Raw genomic sequence first — 22558 nt, forward strand, 5'->3', positions numbered from 1 at the left:
ACTGACATCCATTTAAAGAGAAATTTTTCTTAGGTGTTCTTAATAAGGATTATCAACATAATTCATCCATACAGTTGCACAAAACTGAGTAATTTTTTTTTTAGGCTATATGTCATCATGACTAAGAATACTATGCCAGAGACTGCTACATATTCATTAAACTCTGTTCCTTTTCCTCCCAGGCACATCAGACAACACTGCCCACCTCTACCAGGCCACGTGACTGAAACTACCCAGTGGAATATGGATGGAGTGTTGCATACTTGTGGACTTGTCCACAAAACCCTCCAACACAGAATCCTCCATACTCTTTCCCCATTAGCAGGCCAAATGGAGAGGTTTCCAAGAATGCAGAGGAGGGCAAAGCTACATGATGGGAGAAGCCTGGGTCACTGAATCATCCTCAGAGACAAGCTGTTTGGAGAGGAGCATCTAAACAAACCTTATTCTCTTAAGCCACTGAAATTTTGGGGTTGTTGTTTACATCGATTAACCTGCCCCAATGAGGTATGGACTTTGGGTCAAATTGCCTGAGCTCAAAACCTCATTTCATCACCAGCTATGCAACCTTGGACAAGCTACTTAGCCTCTATGTGCTCCTGTTTCCTCATATGTGATATGGTGATAGTAACATTACGTACCTCACAGAGTATTTGAGGATATTGAATGAGGTATACAGCCCTATAATAAACATGGCATATAAGTTATTACTACTTTATTCCCAAAGAAGACTTTCATTTTAAGATCATATCCAAATAGAGGTCACCTACAGAGCTTGGTAAAGTACTGTAAGTTGATCTGTAAAATGAAAAACTATCCACATATAATGTTCAACTTCAAGAGTGTCGAATTTTCTAGAAATAAAATCAGGGAGGAGCGGAGGAGGAAAGGAAGGGATGTAATGAAGGAGGGAGAGAGTTAAGAATGAAGACTTTTGTATTTTAACCAGCTTATGTACTAACCCAACTTGCTAACAGGTCTGATACAGCAAGAAAGGAAATATACCTCAGCATTAGTTAATGTGGAAAAAACTCATTCTGGAAGCTGACCAATATTTTCTCTTGTCATTGTTCATGATAGTAGTCTAGACCTAGCCTTTCTGCCTTGAGTACTGAGTATATTGAATATCTTCTCCCCCAACCCCAGCCTTGCTTTCTCTCTTTCAATGACAAATACTCTCTGGCTTCATTCACATGTCCTTACTTATCTTGTAAAAGCAAACCAAACTGAAATATACCAGTAGCCCTTTGCCATTTAGTAAGCTTTATTCTAAGGCATGGTGCCTATAAATAAAGCAATTTGATGCTAGGAAAAAAAAACCTCACCAAGTGCACAACTCTGTGCATTTACAGTCTCTTCTATAAATAGATGAAGATTACAGGTTTTTAAAGTGAATGAGCGACTACAGCAAAGATTGTGTGAACTCAGAAAAATGAGTGAAGCATAAAATATACTGTATGTAATAGAAATGAGTATTTACTCAGTAGCAATGACAACAAAGTTAAACACAAGAAAATTAGTACTTTGAAGATTTGGTAACAACGAACCATGAAATGCCCTGGTTTGTGTCCCTTTGGAGTTTCTCAGAAGATACTGTTCACTATGTAGACAAATACGTGAATATATGAAGTTGGCTATTTATTCGTTAAGATGTTCTTCACTTTTATGAAAGTGAGCTCCTATTTTTCTGAAGTCTCCAAGGCACAAACAAAAAGAAACCAATCTGTAGAGAAAGAAGAGCTTTTCTGAAAATAAATTGTGCCTATTCTGAAAAGGGGGAAAAAAAGGAGAGGACTTAAAAAAACACAACTAAATGAGATTTTCTGCAAAGTTACAATGCCCAAGGACAGCCCTGATTTGATGCTTTAGCAATTTACATGGAATTTTACTCTGGTGGTTTCTCTAAGGTTCCACAGAAACAAGCAACAAAACAATATGTTATCTCTGAGTCGAAGAAACCATTTTCAGAGCCTAGTGACTATAGTTTCAAAATTCTCCACTTCTAACAGTATCATATGAGTGGACTATAAAGAAAAAACTCTTTGAGTTTTGCATGGTGATTAAGTCGTGTGGGGCATTTGGGGCTTTGATTTATCTTCCCAGAGGGTATCTGGCTCAAAGATCTTGTGTGGTACAGAGAGGGTGAGAAAACAAAGGGTAGCATTTCACCAGCCTGTGCAGTTGGGTAATTTCACTAATATAGGCAGCCCAACTGGTGTGAGAGATTAGGTCACGGGGTCTGGGGATATTTCTACATTAAGATGTACCAGTTCCACCAATCAACCTCCATAATCAACACCTCTTAGAAGATGAGTATCAGTGACATGATCATCTTCAATAACAAAGAAGCAAGAAACTCACTTTTACATTCTCTAAATTAGTCCTAGAATTCATGATAAAAGAATGTGGTGTAGTCTTAGCAATAAACATAGAGAACAGAGAATATGGACAATTACTGGGATATGTTCTTTCAATTATGTGAATCTTTCTGCACTTCAGTGTAGGGATTTCTCTGACCATAAGTAGAATCAACACTAATTGGAGCCTTAGGATTCCAGGCATAGACTTTTTCAGTAAGTCTTTTATGCATGTTTCCAGCTACCGTTTTGTTCTTTAAAAAAAATAGAAGTGGAAAAAGTATTAGAGGAGACATGAGGTAAGAATTTGACTCTCAGTATTGCCATTAGTCTATTTTAGAGCTGTGGACAAGTCACTTCACTTCTATAGGTCTATTTTTTTCAAGACAGAGGGGTTGGATTGGCTAGTCTCTAAAGCCCCTTGAAGCTCTGAAAGTCTAGAATACTTAACAAAGGCTAGCACTGGCTTCTTCAGTCACTGGATCTCTGAATACTATTAAAATGATGAGGTCTTGACTTTTAAAAATGCAGTTCAGGGAAAGCATCTTTATCCCCCCTCATGTCTCTGGGACTATAAATCACTTGTGCTAAGGCATGCAAACACCTGACACTGGATGACATGGTTTGTTCTTTGCATTTGACATGCCACATTAAACGCTAGATGGGTATACTAAAAAAAATAAATAAATAAACCATCTGATTATATTATCTTGCTTATTAAAGTTAAAGCTGAGCTTACTATTAGCATCCAATTAACACCACCAGGTAAAGTACTTAGTGTTGTCTTTTTTCTAAGGAAATAACCAGTGATTCTCTTCTGATGCCTTTATACTTCTGGAAAGGTCAGCAAAGTCCCCAATTCAGACTCTTGCTCTCACAACGGCTGATTCATTCCAAACCTTCAAAGAACCATCTCCTTATATATTTTTCTCTTCGCACAATGGTCACAGTTCTCTAACCATATAATAAAAATCATGCAAATCTGAGTTCTGCTTACGCTAAAGACAGGCTGATTTTAATAAGGGGGCCAGTGTTCACTTCAGTGTGAATGCAGCTTGATGTAGTGTTTTTCCATGTGACTTTGGCAGAGCTGTGATTGTCAGAGCCTACAATACAGATGGTTATACTTGCGGGTCTGATCTTTGACGACTGTGGCATCTGTGTTCTCGGTTCCAGGTTAAGCAGCTTCTCTTTCTTCAATAGGCCAGCCATTGAACATTATTTTATGTACTCTTTACAATTGGTATGTTTCATTTCGACTTTTGCTTTATTTTTTCATCAGGATTCAAAATGTAAACCAACACATTTCATTGAAGTCTAAAATAGGTTTTCTGTGATTCATACACATCACTGAAAAATATAGGATTACATGTATGCATTTAAACATACACACAACACACACACACACACACACACAAATGGACTCTGTGCATATATACAAACATCCTTGGTTTTTCTTTGATAGGTTTGATAGCAAGGTAAAACATAGTCTAGAAGGTTTCTAATTCCCATTACCATCATAACAATATAAATCATTACTACTTATCACTATGCTAACTTGAAAGGATTCAAACGTTCATATTAAAACCCTTTTTAAAATTTCCTTGCTTTCTTCTAAATTAATAATATTTACTCTATTATTTCTAGCTTGCATGCTTTTACGCTGATTTCAGCAAATTGTGGCCATTTTCAATAGTCCATTTGTCTAGAGCATTGGATGGAATTGAAACGTGTTTGTTTTTTATAGATGTTAACTCCTGGAATACATATATATCAGTGAGAGAGAGTTCAGTTGAATTTTTCAATGTTTAGCTGCTGGATGAAGCCTTTCAATTGACTAGAACTAGTGGAAGTGGCCAGAAATTTGTGTGACAATTTTGAATTGCTCCTTTGTCGTTCTCTTCTCTGTCAGTAACTCTTGGATGAAAAGTTTCTCAATATGAGAGAAATTAGACTTTGTATTTCCACTAGAATTAGGAAGCTGAGGGCAAAAAATACAGAACATGGAAGCAGAGAACATTAAGACTGCAGAGAAAAATAAGCTATGTGATTCTATCAAAATTCTGATTACACTGGAAATCATCCAATTAGGTCTTCAAATTGAGAATAATGGTTTTTATTTCCCACTTTTAGAAAAAAAGAGATGAAAGACAACGACAATAAAAAGTGGGATTGAGGTTTAGTTAAGAAAAAAAGGGGGGGAAGGGAGGGGAGGGAGGAGAGGAAAGGAGAGGAGAGGCCACCCTTACCCCTCCAGAGGAAACACTGCCTGCTACAAACAACTCCTGCCACAGAGTGTCTGTGGCCACTACAAAGTCTCCTGCTAAGTCTTCTTCATAGAGAGACAGGAGAGCAGGCAAGTGTTGAAAGTTTCTTTTTGGTAAGGACTGAAACAAATAGGTTTACCCCTGCATTTACCAGAAAACTAAATAAATTGTGTCATTCCCTGAATCATTCTGAGAATCACATGTTCCTTTATATTTAAAAGTGGAACTTTTATATCACAACAGGGGGTTAAACAGTCTGTATTACAATTTTAACGTTTGCATCTGTTTATTTTTCTTTGCGTGGGCAATCCTATCCATCATTAGCTCAAAAAATCTTGACATACACAGAACTGAAAACCACATGAGGAAACAACAGAAGAATAACAACAGTAACAGTTCCACCGTGGTGTTTGGTCATTTTCATGGATGTATTGGTGTTATCAAAATGGCAGCAGAGAGCAGCAAAGAGGCTTTAGTCCAAGATGGCTCATTTAATGAGAACTAATCATGGGACCTAACATGGTAAAGACCTCCTAAGGTGAAATGTATCATCACTCTCATCCTCCAAATCATTCTCTGTAAGTTAAGCTTGGCTGCATCTTTTGAATCATTTGCAAGGATATTTTTGGTCTCTCAGTGACTCTCTCAGCAAATCAGTCCTCTAATATTTAATGAACAATGACTATATGGAGAACAATGTCATCTCAAGATGGGGACAGGAGACTGTATTTCTCTGCATTCATTCCCTCCTGTTGTCCTGCTTCCTCATTTTTCTCTACCTAAAAAGAGTCATTTAAAAAAAAAATCAAAAGTACTTACGTTCACAGGAGTCCTAGTGTATGGCCAAGACCATCCTTGTGATACTTTTTGCATATCCTGATGTATTATATTTGGCACTGAAATCAATTGGTTACTAGTCTACATAAATGCTATTCTATACAAATATTAGCAAAGGGAAGATCTGGAATATATCAAAGCAATTAACAAATTACAGTTTATCTGCTAAGGAGGTGTCAGAATGTGCAGGCAATAGCCCAATGGATGGTCACAGGCATCACATGAGACAGCATATGTATGAGGACTCTACATGACAAAGCACTTTGGACATTAAGGTCATTATTGTTGTTATTATGGTATAACAACTGATACACTGTGGGGAAAATAAACCCCAAGAAGGCAAAAGTTCTGGTCAGATTTAATACAAGGAATCATCTCCTCTCCATGTCTAACAGTTGGCACTTGGCAACAATAATGTAATGTATGGAGAGATGCATCTTGAGCCTATAAAATAGAAATTTGAATATACAAATATATATTATGAAGTATGGTAGGATACAAATTGATGTAAAAATATGCTTTGCTTTCCTCGTTTCATGATTTTAAAAAGCATATATTTTTGTGTTGTTGGATGTTGAAATAGAGTTAGTAAACCCTTTTGGTTATGTTTTAAGAATGTTTTCACAGTATATGTTATTACAGTGTTGGTATCTTACATGTTAAATAGCTTTCTGAAATATTTAGGATTCAACCAAAAATAACTAAACAGTAATAGAGATCACTCTAGTACCGGGTTAGGTTATATTGTTTGGGGTAGTGAGAATGGAGTGGTGGGAGCAGAAATCCATCAAGATCTGCTAGTTGGCCCATTTTGAATTAAGTGTTTGAATTGTTGAATAATCCTGATGGGTAGGATGGCCATGATATCTCCCTTGTTAATCAAGAAATGGCCTGAGGCTTCAGCTGTAGGAGGTACTATAGGACCATGGTATGTCAGGAAGATTCCTTCACTGCCTCTAGGCTAACTAGTAAGTGTGGTACAATACTTGTACCCAGATAGAATTTCTTGGGTCAGTGTTTGACAATCAACCATTCAAGATGGTGGAGCTGCTCAAGTTGAAGGGACCATAGAGTCAATAACCTAGTCTCACGAGGCCAAATCCCATGGCTTTTGAAAGTTACTCACTGTTCAAGAATACTGGGCAGCTATCTTGAAGGATAATCTTCCCATTTCTTAGGTCACGGCTGTCATGTTACTGGCCTTCATTTCAATTCCAGTTAAATTATAAAGTGCAGTATGTAATGTTGAACCTTCAGAATAAATGGAAAGAGCACAACCACCCTCCATGAAATCCCAAGTTCAAATTACTGGCAGGGTCACCATCCATATCTGAGAATGTACAGACTTGATCATCATTGTTGTCCTTGTCATCACCATCATCGTCATTAGCATCAATATCATCACAGTTGTGGTATTACCATGTCAAGTGTTGTGGCAAGATCAGAAAAACCAACATCAAGACACTGTCCAGTTTGGGTGTGTGAATATTATCCTGTGTTTCTTGGCCCATTTAGCAAACACTTTCTTTTCAGTGATAAACCTATGCCCCCCATATGGAGCATGTTCATGAAGAAAATATTCATCACACTCATCTCTTCCTTGTTCATAGTAATGATAGGGGACTTTTCTATATCCTTCTGTCCTAAAAAAGAACAAAAAAAAAAAAAAAAGAAAAGAAAAGGAGAGAAGAATTAAGATGAAGAATGAAGCAGTGATTTGCAAGAATCCATTATGTGCCCAGTAAATGCATTTACTTGCAAACCCATGCATGATTCTTGTCCATGAACTCAGTTAAAAGCTATTATGTATAAAAGCTTTTAGGAAGATGTACCAGACCCTTAGTGCTTTAATAAATCAAATAAAATTTATACATCACACCAATTGCATTCAAACATATACCTATCCTTTAAAGGAGGAAATGGTATATAATGGAAGCAAACTTTGGATAGCCTGATGCTCTTGCAGAGCTTAAAGAAGCTTTGTAATTTTTCAGGGTAAGATATTCGGTTCATCTGTGCTCCATTATACTTACAGTTAGGGTAGAAATATTTGATCATGAAGATTGTGGTTTAGTTACCATTTGGACAATATGATTACAATACTCTCTGAATTAAATTATGCCAATTCTTAGTAGGGAAATCCATTTCATTACTTTGATGAAGCATGGAAGGTTTTTTTTTTTATTAAATAATTAGAAACAACCCCTCCAGCAGGGATATACTATGGACAAACATACCCATTTTAAATAAGTATCTGGCAGATTACTCACTTATTAGTGAAATATAATTTCCAGGAATTCTTGTTAAGCTGTCAGCTTCTCTGAGGCTTCAGGACATTTTGTCCTTCATGACCAAATATAACCATTGAGTAGCTAGCTATCCATCAAACCCTTAGAGCAGCAGAAATGACAAACTTGCTTTGCAAATTAAATAACCACTAAACTTGTTCTGTATTTCCAAGCCACAAATCCCTGATATGCCACTGATTAAGGGAAAAATGTTCCTTCTGACATTTGACATTAGATTGTAGTAAATATTTTTCTTTTTATCACCCCTAAAAGTCACAACTTGATGTGCTGACAATAAAATGTCATGTCAGCAAAGAGCACCGGGAAATAATTGTTGCTTTATCTGTTTTTCCGATTTATGGTATTAAAATGAATTGTGATATTTTGACAAGATATCAGAATTGGAGATGCATAAAAATAATTTCCTGTGATCTTACTTGCAGTAGGTGTCATTTATCATCCCGTAGACGTGAATGCCATAGCAGGCATCCATGGCCAGAATGAAGGTAAACCACCCCGTGCTGAGATAAGAGCCAGACTGGACTCTGTGGGGGGAACAAAAACAAACAATAATAATGAACAAAACAAAACAAACAAAACACATACACAGAACAACAATAAAGTGTGGTGAGAAACGAGCAACCTTTTATCAAAAACATAGCACTTGTTATCAGGAAGAAGCATTAAGAAACTTGACAATCTGTCAAAGATACACACTTATTTTGAATTATCTCTGAATAATTTATAGGCATGCTCTCACTCTTACTACCTTAAGCCTAGGAGCTATGCTGTATGGAAGAGAAGCCATATGGCAAATATCTGAAGTCAAATAATCCTGCTCCCTTCGGGTAAAAAAATAATTTATTTGATTTTCCGTAAGACACAAATTAGTGCTGTATATCAGAGGACAGGTTTTCTAAAGCTGCTTGGAGCCCTGATGGAAACTGAATGATAATGGTGTTATCTTGCTTACCTGGACATATCACTTTCTTTAAGACTTGTTGGGTTTCTCAGTGTAAATTAGATGCAGTGTGTAGGTGAATTACTTGGTCTAGGAAAGCATCTGCAAAGTTTTCCTTTACTGATTTCCAGACATCATGAGACAAGACTTTTCCTTTGTAAGACCCATGTTACCAATCTTTTCAACACGTTTTTATCGAACACCTACTATGTGCATTCACTGTTGTAGATGCTGGCGATAACAGCAATTATCAAAACAACCAATGCTTCTGTCTTCATAGATTTTGAGGTGGCTGTGTTTATAAAGGTTGGCGAGAGAAGGCCTCTTTGATAATAGGAGCAAAATCTGGGGGTGGGGGACAGGGGATGGTTGTTGGCGGAGGGGTGGGAATAGGAAGAAGCTATGGTGGAACATATTGGAAAAGACAGTCTCATGCGTACAGTCTTCCAGCTCTCATCTTGGCTGCATTAAGAATGAGCCTTGAGCCTGGAACACTTCCTTAATAAGAGATAAGGAGCCCTCACAGCCTGTTCCAGGCTATTGCCTTGTGTGGGAATTCATCTTTTCTTGTTTCAGACTCAATATGTACTCCTTTGTTCTGCTTAAGTATGCATGTTACATGACACCTGACCAAACCCACTATTATATCTGTCCCCTGCCAAGAGTGGACAGGGTTCTTTGTTCTGCATCACAAGACAGGTTGCATGTAGGCCAAGGGCTCTGAATTAGCTGCCAGGAAGGACCCATTGGCCGTGGGGACCAAGGCTCACTATTGGAGCTGATCTTTTTCTGTCTCTTCTCAATGTGAGTAAAGTAATGCTCCATCCAGTGTTTGACCGTATTGTATTTTTCTTGCCGATTCAAATAAGGTACAGTGGGAAGAAGTGCTTGGATTTCTACCTTTGGTGATAGGAGACAGATGCCACTTGCTCAACAGACCATAGGAGAGGAAAGTGTTCCAGGAAGAGGAAATGTAAAGGGCAAAACCACAAATGTGGAAGTGCGCTCGGTATGTTTAAGGAAAAGATGGGAATCACAGTCACTGAAGGAGGAGAGTGGCTGATGTAGTTAAGATGTAGTGCTGACTGGAAGAGTCTGCCAAACTTCAGCAGCTCAAGGGAGCATTGGATGAAAAGCTGGATCTCCATGCTTGGCTTTAGTCAAGGGGACCCAATCCATCTAAATGAATGACTGCCTATCTCCTTAATGTCTTTCCATAGGGGCATTGGGTCTTGCCAGGTTATCTGGCAACTGTGCAGCACCATTTCTAAAAAAGACTAAATGTTGTACCTTCCATTTAGACTTCCTGGCATATGGGAGCATAGCCAGCTCTTCTAGAACCTGACACGTAGCCACTGATAACCACTCTCTAGGTAGAGCCCACCAGCCAGTAGATGCTGCCCACTGATGTCCTATATTGTGGATACAGTTCTCTAGTACCAAACCATCGGTGTGCTATAATTAGAACCCCGAATCCTTTGATTCTTTTTTTTTAAACAGGCATCGTTTAGTACCAAATTACTTACAACACGTAAGAAGTTCAGGAGCAATATAAGCTCATAGTGGGGGTTGGTAACTGGATTTTCTCATTTTCATTTTAATTGACTTGGATGATTTGTAAGGAGAGAAAAACCCAGTCCATATATATATCCATCCCCTCTGCTCATTTGCCACTGAGTCTGAAATCCACTATGTAAGTTGTCTTTCTTTGTATTTCCTGGTGTGCGTCCTAAATGGGAAATATTCCAGAAACAGGACCACATTGAGTTACATGCACTTTCCTCTGTGATAAGAAGAGCAGCAGCCGCATGGGTTAGGAATGGGTGCCAAATGGGTGGGAAGATGTACCAGAGGGAGGCGAAATACACTCAAGAGCAACTTTGCTTATTATACAACTTAACTTGTGGTCCATCCTGTGTTCTGGGGTCTGAGGGGGAGCAGCAATGATGAGAACTGCTTAAAGCACCATCTGCTTAAAAGTCCTTATTTGAAAACTGGGAGAGATCAGAATAGGCAAGAGTCTTGATTAAAAGCTCCCAAATCGAAACTAGAAATTTTGTCTGCGTGCTGAATTTTTTCTGGTTATATTCCTACTTGAATTGTATACACCATTTACTCTTCTTGCCTTCTCATTCTATTTTTTCAAGCTTTCTACCCTCTCTTTCTTCATTACTAGGCTGACCATGCACTAGCAGAGATCAACTAAACATTACAGCATTTATTTGTACATGAGGAGGAGAACAGGTCTCACTCATTCACCCATTTATTGGTATTTTTAACAGACATTTATTGGGATCCTATGCTAGAAGTTAGTGATGAATACTTTCTTAAAGAATATATGGTCTAGTAGCACACCTGTTAAAACAATCACAATACAGTTTAACAAAACACAATCCCATGTGTTCCAGAGTCAGTAGAGAATAGGTATGGAATTGAGAATGTGGATATCTGGTTTCACATTCCAGGTTTGCCACTATCAAGCCTTGGAAAACATGTTTATCTTAATTTCCTTGTCTCTAAAATGAGATGGTTGGACTAAGTCACATCTAAGGTTTTTTCCAATTTTAAAATCAATTGCTTCTGTGATCATCACCCTTAATAGCTTTACCCATTCTACAGTAACATGCTCCACACATGTTGAATGTATAATTAATGTACACCTTAATCAGTGAGATCACATTTAATGTCCACTTCTGCGGTGGGTCTGCCACTAAATGCCTAAGGCATATATAAAAATGGTGCAAAGTTTTTACCTTGCAATGGTAGTGGCTATAGCCACTAAACTTTTGGAGGAAGGAGCTCCGTATTTCCTTCTTTCACACTACTGCTCATGGAATGTGCTGGAATGGATGTCCAAGACCAAAGGACACAACTAGATCGTAGTATTGAGACTAAAGCTTAGTTTGAGAGAAAAAGTAAACCTAAATTAGGGCAAATTTTCTTTTTATGTGTTTTTCTTGGGAGTCAGTTTGGCCTTGGAATTGCTAACTGTTAAGGCCAAGATAATATTATAACTCCAGAATAAAGGAAGGAAGATCATTTGTGTGACATATGGACCTCTATTCTGCAAAACAACTCTCCTGGCTCATTCTGGTTCAACTTAGTTGAGAGCTGAGCAACAAACCTTCAGAACAGAACCCAAGGATAAATAGGATGCAATTGTCGAAGTGGGTCCTCTACGTATCTACCTTCTCTCTACCACAGGAAAAGAAGGTCAAGAATTTCAGAGTTTGGCACCTGGTTAAATATCTTTCCATGTTACCAACTACTAAGGAAAATTTACCATGTCTCTGATACTTAATTACCTTTAAGCCTAACCTGATTTATTTTATTTCTGGATAGACAGATCATAATTGCCTGAAAATCTTCAAGCAAGCTGTGTTGCATTTGATTCAGGCTGAGGGGGCTCATACTGCTTAAGTGTCCTGTCCTAAAAACAGCACTTTAATTAGACAGTTGCATTTTCTCTCTCTGGTTCCTCTGATAAATTTGGGATGTGAAATCATGTGAGGTTTCCTACCCATGTCGGTGACTGCAAAGTGGTTTCTTCTCAAAATGCTTGGAGTTAATGTCATCTAAAGATACTCGCAGTGGCATAATGGCAACTACTAGATTAATCCAAGAATTCTGAATAATTGCCCTGGTGATCTGGGTCTCTAATGGAACTCACTGGGCCTGGATGGCACTGGCCCTGGGAATTTTTGTAGCTACACCATTCCAAACTCTCCTGCTGTGTGGATGTACTAGAAATAAGGATATATAAATTTTACTCAAGTAGATCTTTTGAGGTTCAATAAAAACAACAAAAAGACTTTAGCTGACATATGTGAAATTGTTTATGCTTTTCAGATAGAAGAGAACTAGTAATAACTATAAGATGCTTTAAAAAATTCCTAAAGGGTCTCCTCTGGGGCCAAATATTGTCTTGTAATTTGTCACTTGTGCACGCAGCCCTAACTATGTACCAGCTGGCCATCAGCTCTAGCACTTTTTATACCTTCTACATTTGGGGATCGATAAAAACAATTATTGTCATCTACAAATAAACAATCAAAATTCCCATAGGGATGATAAGAGAATTTAAGCCCCTAATTCAATACAGTAAGAAAGCTTAAATTAATGTGGCAGAATAATGAGCCGTGCAGAGAAAAGTAAAGGCAGGAGTGTTAAGAGGAAGCTATCAATCATTTGTTTCCACTGGCCACACTTTACATCCCATTGCTCCTTGGTAATCAAGATACTTACTACTTGGAAACTACTTAAATTTACTTGCTCATCTCTTGGAAAAATGATGCTGTCAACACCTTGATATAGCACATGCTTGAAGGCATATCATTTAAAATATGATCTTTCATCTAGTTTATTACCAATAAAATATAAGCTACCTTGCCCCTTGATGTTTACTTACTGTTTCTTGATGTCTAAAGGTCATCACATGCCCACAGGGATTCGTTGTCTGTCAAGCTATCCTTATTTTTACCAATCTCACTATCTTTGGCTGTCAGCATGCTTCATTCACCTGTACTTTTGCTTCTGAGCATGTTCTCTCATCTTCTCATTTCTGGAAACATATTGTGAAGCATTTTTCCCCTATTACCTGGCAAGCTGGAACTTTCTAATGAGTGAGATTTCCCTTTTGGCTAATTTCAGGGGAGGAACTGAAGAAACTAAAATGAATACCCTTCAAAAGAAAACTGGATTAAACTGAATCTACTATGTATTCATAGGATGCTCTGCTAATTATTGAACACCATTAGCTCAGTGACTTGGGTTCTGAACTCAAGAAGCTTATCTTTGATGGATGAAATAATAGCACTTTCTCTATGTCAGGGTTTCTCAATCTCAGCACTGTTGATATTTTAGATGAGATAATTCTTTGTTGGGGGTGTGTGTGCTGCTCTGTGCGGTAACTTCTTTTTGATATCTCACCAGATTCCCCTCTGTTCCAAGATCACCTGTGCCCTAAAAGGGTAATAGATTTCTCAATTCCCCAGTGCCTACACTTGGCTTAGAGTAGTTTGCCTCAAAGATGTCCCTGATCCTAAAAATTCAGGTTATCCCTATCTACAGTTCCCATTCTGCCCACTCTGCTGACTGTCCCACTGGTTTTCCTCATTCAGCCAAACATCTTATTCTTTCTCTTTACTAATCTATCTGAAGCCATTCACATTTGGCTAATACTAAATCATTATCTCACCTTCTAATACAGCCCTAGGAATCAGCGAATTCACTTGGCCTAGGCCCGAAAGGCAAGTCCTGACCTGCAGTGGGGAATGTGCAATGGGAAAAGGAAAAATGTGTCAGGTAGGAGCAAGGATGAGGAGTCTAAGTTGCTTCAGTCGCTAGTTGCTTCCTCTTCATGGAAGGGTTCCTTTGGGGGTCTTTAGCTCAAACTTTGCAGCCTAAATTTTATTGTTTCTTACTCATTCCTTCTATGAACTGATGAAAACAAAGCCTGGGGCACTCCAAGCTAACATTTTAAAAGCATAATTATCATTTATCAAAGCCCAAAGGGGATCAAGACCCTCTAATAATGGAGGTTTATTGGAGAGCACAATATTGGCAGCAGCTTCTGAAATCTGCTATACTCATGAGTAAAAAGGGAATTTAAAAAAAGAATTAATCAATATTTCATGTCTTGTTTTAACACTATTGGATCTCAGTTCTCTCATCAATATACGATACTGGCAGGATAAATAAAAATAGCAAAGTAAGTTTCCATATACTCTCCTAGGGAGGAGGAATACCTGACAGAATACAGATTATTCAATTAAAAACCTTCTTTCCCCCATTTTTTCAAAGGCCCACGGATAATGAAAGAACGCATTTTAACAAAGAGACTGGGCAAGAAAAACAGCTGATGATTATCAGTAGCACCTTGGGATTCAATCTAATATTGTGAACCAGTCTAATGGAAGCAGAGCTCAAAGTGTGGAAACAATTTCAGCTGTCCCCAAGTCATATATTTTTGTATATTATTCGATAGTCAGGAGCTATGGAAATACTCTGGAGTTTTCCCATTATATTAACACTGTATATTTGTACTATCTATCAATGGTACATGCCCAGCAAATCTTTAGGCAGCAACAAGTTTCTGCAAATGGAGCAGCAGAATTCTTGATGTTGGCTTGAATCACTTGTAAATGGACATACACTTCTCAAATGGGTGAAAATATCATATTGTGGACAGTGATTCTTAAGAGAATGCATCAAATGAAAGAAATCTAGGCCTGAAAAGTAATGAAAAATGGACCATGAGTAAATGGAGAAATCCCAATCAGCAAATATGATGCCTGGGCTAATCAGTAGGCACTTGGACTGTGAATATAACAAATAGTTTTCCTGCCATAGAATCAACAGGACTCTCTGGCTCGTGATGAATGCAGTGAAATTGTATAAAAGGAGCATAATAAGAAACGACTGTGTTCTTTTCAAAATGTACATTTAAAAGTAAAATGGTACAGCTCCCAAAGGTATGATTTATGGCTGCTGTAGAAATAGAAGATACCACTCACAAAAATTACTTTGTTCATTCATCTCAGAAATTAAAAGGCTATTTTTCTCTTGCCCTTTGGCTTTTAAGCCCCTTCAATTGGAAATGTTGATTTCTGGAGTTTCATTCACTTTCTTAAATGAACAATGTAACCTCAGGAATGTCAGGGATGGACGGTTAGATCTCGTTGGCCCACTTCATTAAGGCCAGTCTGGCTCCTTAACCATATACTATTGACCGAATGGTATTCCCTCCAAATTCTTATGTTGAAGCTCCAATGCCCAATTTGATGGCATTTGGAGATGTGATTTTGGGAAGGTAATTTGCTTTACACTAGGTCAAGAGGACGGGCCCTCATGATGGGATGAGTGCAAGTAGAGGAGGAGGAGGAGGAGGAGGAGGAGGAGAGGGGGGGAGAGGAGACCACAGAGCTCTCTTTTTTCTGCATCATTTGAGAACACAGTGAGAAGGCTGTGAACCAGGAAGACAGCTTTCACCAGAAACTGTCCATGCTGGCACCAAGATCTAGGACTTCCAGGCTCCAGCACTGTGAGAAAGTAAATTTCTGTTGTGTTCAGTCTCGGGTATTTTGTTATGGCAGCCCAAACAAGCTAAGACAATGGGCATCTCTCCCACAAACCTAAACTCCCCACTGTATTTTCCAGGACTACTCGTGAACTCCCATCTCATCATATGTGTTCATTTTTTGAGCTTTAAACATATCTTGTACATGCCAGTTTTTGTCTTTTTACTCATTTTGCTGATATACACCTTCCTTCTTCCTGAAATGCTCTCTCCCACGTTCCCTTCAGTTTCTAATCTCATCAAGCTCATTCTGCTTACTCTCCTCCAGTCACATGTGGGTGTGAGGCACAGTACGACAGCCTGGGAAATACCAAGTTGCCCCTGATCTCAACTCAGGGTCAAGTGGGGGAGACAGGCTTAATGACCACATTCACCAATCGAGCTATCAAGGAGGTAATTTCCTTAAAGTGCTGTGGGACTACCGTGGGAAGAGCAACAGACACAGCTGAGGGGAATTGGCGATTCCTTTCCCAGCTAGAAGTAAGAGCTGGGCTGTGGATTAAGGTGAAATGAGAACACCAGGCAGAAAAAGGAGAACGAAGAGACTCTCAAACAGAGGGAATGGCCTCTGTAGTTGCACTGAGGTATGAGAATAAAGGGAATACAGAGTAGTTCTCATATGTCCTCTAATCTGGAATGGACCTCAAAACATCATGTGTTTGTTTATTTTCATAATAGATTATTGGTTAGAGACAGGATACATACATAACACTGATTTATTTTTCTTCCTTACATTATGCTTTGAAATATTAGAGATATCTTGATGTTCTATATAGTTAGTCTTTTCAGATGATGGAAATTTATGGATCTGGAGGAAAGTATCTAGGGAAAAATTGGCAGAATTATGTTTTTTCCTTCCTCATTAAATTCCTCATTAATTCAGGATTGAGAACAAATGTAAACAATATATGACTAAGAATAAAAACAATTAAAATATGTGTGATGATAACAGATGTACCCAGTAGTGTCTGTCTGTGTTATAAACTAAGTTACAAGTCCTGAGCAAGCAGCCTTCCTCAATACCTACCTGGAGGCTCTCGATCTATGCCATTTTAAAGGGCAACACTTTTGATATAAACATTGAAGTTACTGGATTTTTCTGATGAATGAAAATTTAAAATGTGAACCTTTTAAAATACGTTTCAGCTCTAGAGACACCGAACTAAATGACCTCGAAAGCAACATCTCCACCAGCAAGTAAAGCTTCTACAGGAAGAGATGCTACTGTGTCCCCTTATAACCAATCTCTGTCTCCAAACTCTGTTGTTTGCCTTGGACCTCTGCTTTCCCTAATGGCCCATAATTTGGAAGACATGAGAAGTTATGGACAGCCTGTGTAGGTTCTACTTTCAAACTATTCAAGCTACCTTAGAGGCCCTTGTCTCAATAACCATAGATTTTTTTTTTTCATCTTTCCTGTATTACATTGTATTGTTCATTCCCTCCCAGAACATGGCTTGCTTGTGAGTGCAGTAACTTCCCTGCCTCACTGACTTTGGACTTGGCAAATGACTTGCTTTGACCAATGGAACAGAAGTAGTATTAATAGTTCCCAGTAGAACATTTAAAAAGCATCATGTGGCTCCCATTTCTTACAAGTCTTCCCTCCATCATAGGAACAACACATCCCAGGAGGGGGTGCTTTTTAGCCCAGATCCTGGGATGAGGTAACGCATGCAGCAGACATGGGCCCAAAACTGGAGCCAAGTTCAGCTAAGCTTAGCAGAGTTATAGCTGATCATAACCTGTGAGTAGGAAATAAGTGTTCTTATAAGCCATTGAGTTTCAGGGTTATTTGTTATGCAGCAAAGAGCTGACTAAACTTTTCTTTTTATTATTAATAATAATAACTGCTACCACTCATGGAGCATTTATCTGTATGAGACATTGTTCCAAGAGCTGTGTATAGGTCATGTCATTAAATCCTCACATCAACCCCAACCTATGGGGGGGTATTAATATCCCCATTAAACAAATGAAGCTTCAGGGAGTTATAAATGACTTACCCAAGGACAGTTGACACCAGAAAATTCAGGTTCTTAACTAAACTCTTTCTCAGTCGTGGGTCTCAGAATCGCCCAAGGCGATCAGACACCACTGTCTGATAGGACAGTAATCAAAGAACTTCAAGTCTTCAGATTCTATTGTTAACCCTCTAGGAAATCTTGAACATGCCACTTCTTGGGCCACAAAATTTTTTTTTTTTTTTTGATGGCAGAACAAGAATAGCATAGGTAGGCTTAGGGTCTTTCATCACTAAAGTTCTGTAATAGCAGTCATGGTAACATAGCCCATGCTGGAGGGTACAGCTGTATATTTTAGTACAGAGTTACTACCACCACTTTATAGATTTGTATTTATAACTTCAGGATTCAAAACAGTTTTTAGAATTTCAGCCATGGTCATGTTCAAACAATAGCTGTATGCCACAGGTGCAGATATATGCATCAACTTTAATATTTTTATATTTTTTATTGTTTTTATTCCTTTTTGAGAGAGAGAGAGAGAGAGAGAGACAGAGCATGAGTAGGGGAGGGGCAGAGAGAGAGGGAGACACAGAAGTCAAAGCAGGCTCCAGGTTTTGCGCTGTCAACACAGGGCCCTTTGTGGGGCTTGAACTCACGAACCGTGAGATCATGACCTGAGCCAAAGTCGGATGCTTAACTGACTGAGCCACCCTGGCGCCCCTGCATCAACTTTAAAAAAACATGAAGGCACAACTTCTGAAATAATGATCAAGTTCCTAGATCTACTTCATTCCCCAGACATGGCTTTCAGCCCTTAGGTTCTATAACCTTTCAATAAATTCTTCTCTTTGGCTTGTGTCTGCTGGAGGAGGAGTCTGTTACTTGAAACCAGAGATATGATGTTGGATTGGTTGACTTATAAGACCCTTTCCAAAAAAATGAGTCTATTAAAAACTCTAGGTATAATTAGGGGCTTTACTTCTAACTAATCTTTAACTCTTATTAACAATCACTATTTGATCTGATCCTAGTTATACTTTGGCTTAAGAAATTGCTTCTTTCTAACTTACCCTTCAACTTATCTTGAAATCATGCCCTTCCTAAATTGATGTGGGCTTCAGTATTCTGAATGCTAATCACCTTCCTCTACCCAAGGCATAGGTCCCTGTTCCACTGCTAACCTGATAAAGGTAATTAATAGGAGGTTTTGACTTTTTCTTCTAGTTCTCTTATCATCCATTTTTTCTGCATATACTTTCTTTAAGACTGAAGCAGAAAAAAAAGTAAAGATTGTAATCAGGTAGGAGTACATCTAAATAGATAAAAGCCCTTTCTTTCCTACTTTTCATTTTTTAAAACAGAAATGAAATGAGTCACTTTACCTTAGCTTTTTGACTTAACTGGAACTTGAATGAAACCAACCAACCAATATTTCCTCAAGAAATAATCCTAGCACAGAATCAGACTCAAACTTGCTTCTGACAAAAATGCTCTCTGAGCCCTTGTTTCTCTTTCAAAATGAAAATTTGTGTTTAGAAATAACTCTTAAACAACTGAAAGTTTTAACAAGGATTGAAGACAGAGATTTGAGGTTATTTCACACCACTGAAGGAAAGTGGATATCCAACCTTCTTGCTAAAGCCTACAATACCGCTGGGATTGTCAGTAAACCAGCCTCAGCCAGGGCCTAAGCAATCAGCTACACATAATTGTGAAATTTAAAAAAACACAAAGTAGCTCTCACATTCTTCTGGTTAAGAAAGACGAATTTTGCTACCTATCTGAAGCTATTACCACTTTTTTGACAGAGTTAAATGGCTCAATAAGTCCTGAAATAAATTATTTCATGTGGCATATTTATTTTTAATAGGAAAAGCTAAGCAGTATCCCCATTTCCCCCATCTATTAAAATTGTTTTTATCTGGCTCACTAAAGAAGGATAATTCAATTAGAAAAGGTCAGAAGCAACAACTAACATACAGATCTCCAGGCACTGATAAGTTTTGTTTCTAAGAGAAGGAGGCCTATTTGTCAGTTTTCCAACAGGCTGAAGTCACTGACTACCTTACACAGCACCTTTGGAAATGATAGGCCATCACCTGTGTATCCAAGCAGGCACTCATCTAGTTCTACTCTAGCATGAGCAAATCCCTCGAAAGGGAGTCTGTCTGCTGTGGCAGAACACCTAAAGTCAAATGATGTGGTGATGGAATCTTCCTTGAAACAGTCAAAGCTACTGGAGTCTCACCTATAAACCAGCTTTTGCCCACTAAGGTAGAAAGTTATCCCAATTTAATTTTGTTCAGGAATTTCAGTCCTAAAAAAAAATCCATTTTTCTCTCTATTCTTGAGACAGGATGTGGTTTGAGAGGAGAACATTCTTACTGTGAAATCTAATCCAGATTTTCCAGTTGAGCTAGACTCCCTGCTTAGTGAAGTGAATAATTTCTTTCACGGAGGTGGTGTTTTTCCCATAGTGTTGCCACACAGCTTGGCCAGCAATCTATGGGGGAAAGGACCTGTGTGTGTTGATTACAGTAAATTCACACATGGGAATAAGTCTTTCTGTGCATACTCTCTCCACACCAGAGCTTCCCCCATACCTGTATCTCCAGAAACTTACAGAACCAGGGTATCCCCTCTTCTTTTTCGCAGTAACTTACTCTACCCATATAAGGAAAAAAATCAGGAATATCAAAAAATGTAAGGAAGAGAGAAGATAACGGCAGTAATTCCTTTGTTCCAGTCAGAAGAGAAAACTTTCAGGTGTCTCCAGAATTCTCATAGCCCATATTTTCATTGATCCAGAGTAGACAAAATGCCATAAAGAGAGAACTACAACACAGAGCTAAGGCAATATATCCTAGAAAGGGCCAGGAAGAAAGAAATACAGAGTACAACTCAGAACTTGAGTTCTAATTTTATCGGATTGAAATGTGAGAGTGTTATCTCCCTGGATCTCCCTACATTGCAACAGTGGCACAATGTCAGAAAAAGAAATCTCCACACCCAAACTATAAAGAGAAGGGCAGAGGAAACAGTTGAAGATATCCTCCACCTGGCATATTTGTTTTCATCAGCTGTTGATAACACTTTGAGCCCATGTTTCTGATCCCTGACATTTTAACTAAAGATGTTGCAAGGGAGTGACCAGGAGTGAGAGCTACAGAATTCTGGAAGCTGTTGGATAGTGACAGCAGATGGACAGAATCACCAGCCTACTCGTATTTTTGGAGCCTGTTTATTGGGTTTCATCCATTCCTCTTCCATTCCCCTTAATTCTGCTTAGTCCTGAGGGTCCAAAATCATGTCAAAAGGATGAAGAGAACTACCACATTTGCTTTTTGTAGAAGGGAAATACAAGGCATGAAATTCTGCCTTACCCCAAAATAAGAAAGTGATTTGAAGGTAGAGCTGCCTTCCTTCCTCATGAACTGGACAAAGACAACTGGTGAGTGATGCTGACGAACCGGGTTCTCACCAGCTCTCTCCCCATCATTGCTGCACCAACCCAATCCTGTGTTCCTGGAGCTGAACCCTTTTCTCCTTCCTGAAAAACCCTTTACTGTCACCGGAGACCAAAATCTCCCAAAAGTTCTGAGTACACAGTCTATTCCTTCTCCAAGGGGCATCCTTTCTTTTTATTTTATCCATCAGTGCCACAATACCCAGACCCCACCATCTATCCCCCACTGGAGCACTGGCCTCCATTTCCTAGTGATAGCCCTGATGCCACCCTCCTTGGAGGCCTTCTTTCCAGTCTTCTCCACCCTTTCCCAGGCTCCATTTCCCACTACTGCTCTGATAATGGATTCTGACTTTATTGTTCCGAGGATATGGTCTGAGTCTTCGTATTTATTTTAAAAAATAAATAAGAAAAAGAGCCTTCCTAGGTGATTATAGTGTGATGTGTGCAGCCAGGGCTGAAAATCACTGCTATAAATGGTAGTTAGGTTTGAGGATTCTATTAGAAGTTGAGTTCCACTTTATTATAAATTAAATTAGCTTTTGAAGATTGGCTTGGAAATCTAACCACTATTTTTAAATTTGTTTCTTTAGCAAAATGTGTCCCAATTTATAAATAGCTGACTTGCAAACCAACTGCAAACTTGCCCATGAAGGGATACGGGTTAGCAAAAATGTCCCATCTTAGATAACTATGTCTGGCACACAGTAGGCACTCAATATGTCCAATTTAATGGAATACATTTTGGAATGAAGGATGTTCCTAAGTAGAAAATTGCCAATATTTTTTTCCCAGGGAATTTTAAACAGTTTGCCAATGTGTTCTCATTGATGATGTAACAGAGAGGCTTACTGATATGCCTATGGATACACCACGTGTCCGGGATGTGGCCTAAATCACCACTCAAAATTTGGTAAGTCTCACACACATCCCTTGCAGCCATTTACCTCCAGAATCAGGTCCCCCCACCCAGCTTTACTGAGATATTAATGACATATAACATGTGTAAGATTAGTGTACATCATGATGATTAGATACACATACATATTGTGAAAAGTGATTCTCACAATAAGGTTAGTTAACATCTCCGCGTCTTACATTATTACAATTTGTGTGTGTGTGTGTGTGTGTGTGTGTGTGTGTCTGTGTGTGTGTGTGGTGATAACATTTAAGGTTATCTCTTAAAAGTTTAAGGTTAAGTTTAAGGTTAGTCTCTTAAAAGTTTTCAAGTATATAATACAGTATTATTAATTGTAGTCACCACAGTATGCATTCGATTCCTAGATCTTACTTACCTTTTAGCTGGGACAGAATCAGGTTTTAAACCCCTTTTTCTA

At 38.6% G+C, this 22558-nt stretch overlaps 1 protein-coding gene across 2 annotated transcripts in view; it reads right to left on the bottom strand.

Moving 5' to 3' along the window:
• Positions 1-3216: 3216 nt before the first annotated feature.
• ST6GALNAC3 (ST6 N-acetylgalactosaminide alpha-2,6-sialyltransferase 3) overlaps positions 3217-22558 on the bottom strand; it is a 535521-nt gene continuing 516179 nt past the window's right edge. For both annotated transcript variants that reach the window (XM_049616990.1, XM_049616991.1), the window contains exons 4-5: positions 8187-8294; positions 3217-7104 (exon numbers count right to left, since the gene is read on the bottom strand). In XM_049616990.1, coding sequence (XP_049472947.1) covers positions 6918-7104; positions 8187-8294 — 295 coding nt within the window. In that variant the 3' untranslated portion in view covers positions 3217-6917. The remainder of the gene's footprint in view (positions 7105-8186; positions 8295-22558) is intronic.

Source organism: Panthera uncia (genome assembly GCF_023721935.1).
Source record: "Panthera uncia isolate 11264 chromosome C1 unlocalized genomic scaffold, Puncia_PCG_1.0 HiC_scaffold_4, whole genome shotgun sequence".
NCBI lineage: Eukaryota > Metazoa > Chordata > Mammalia > Carnivora > Felidae > Panthera > Panthera uncia.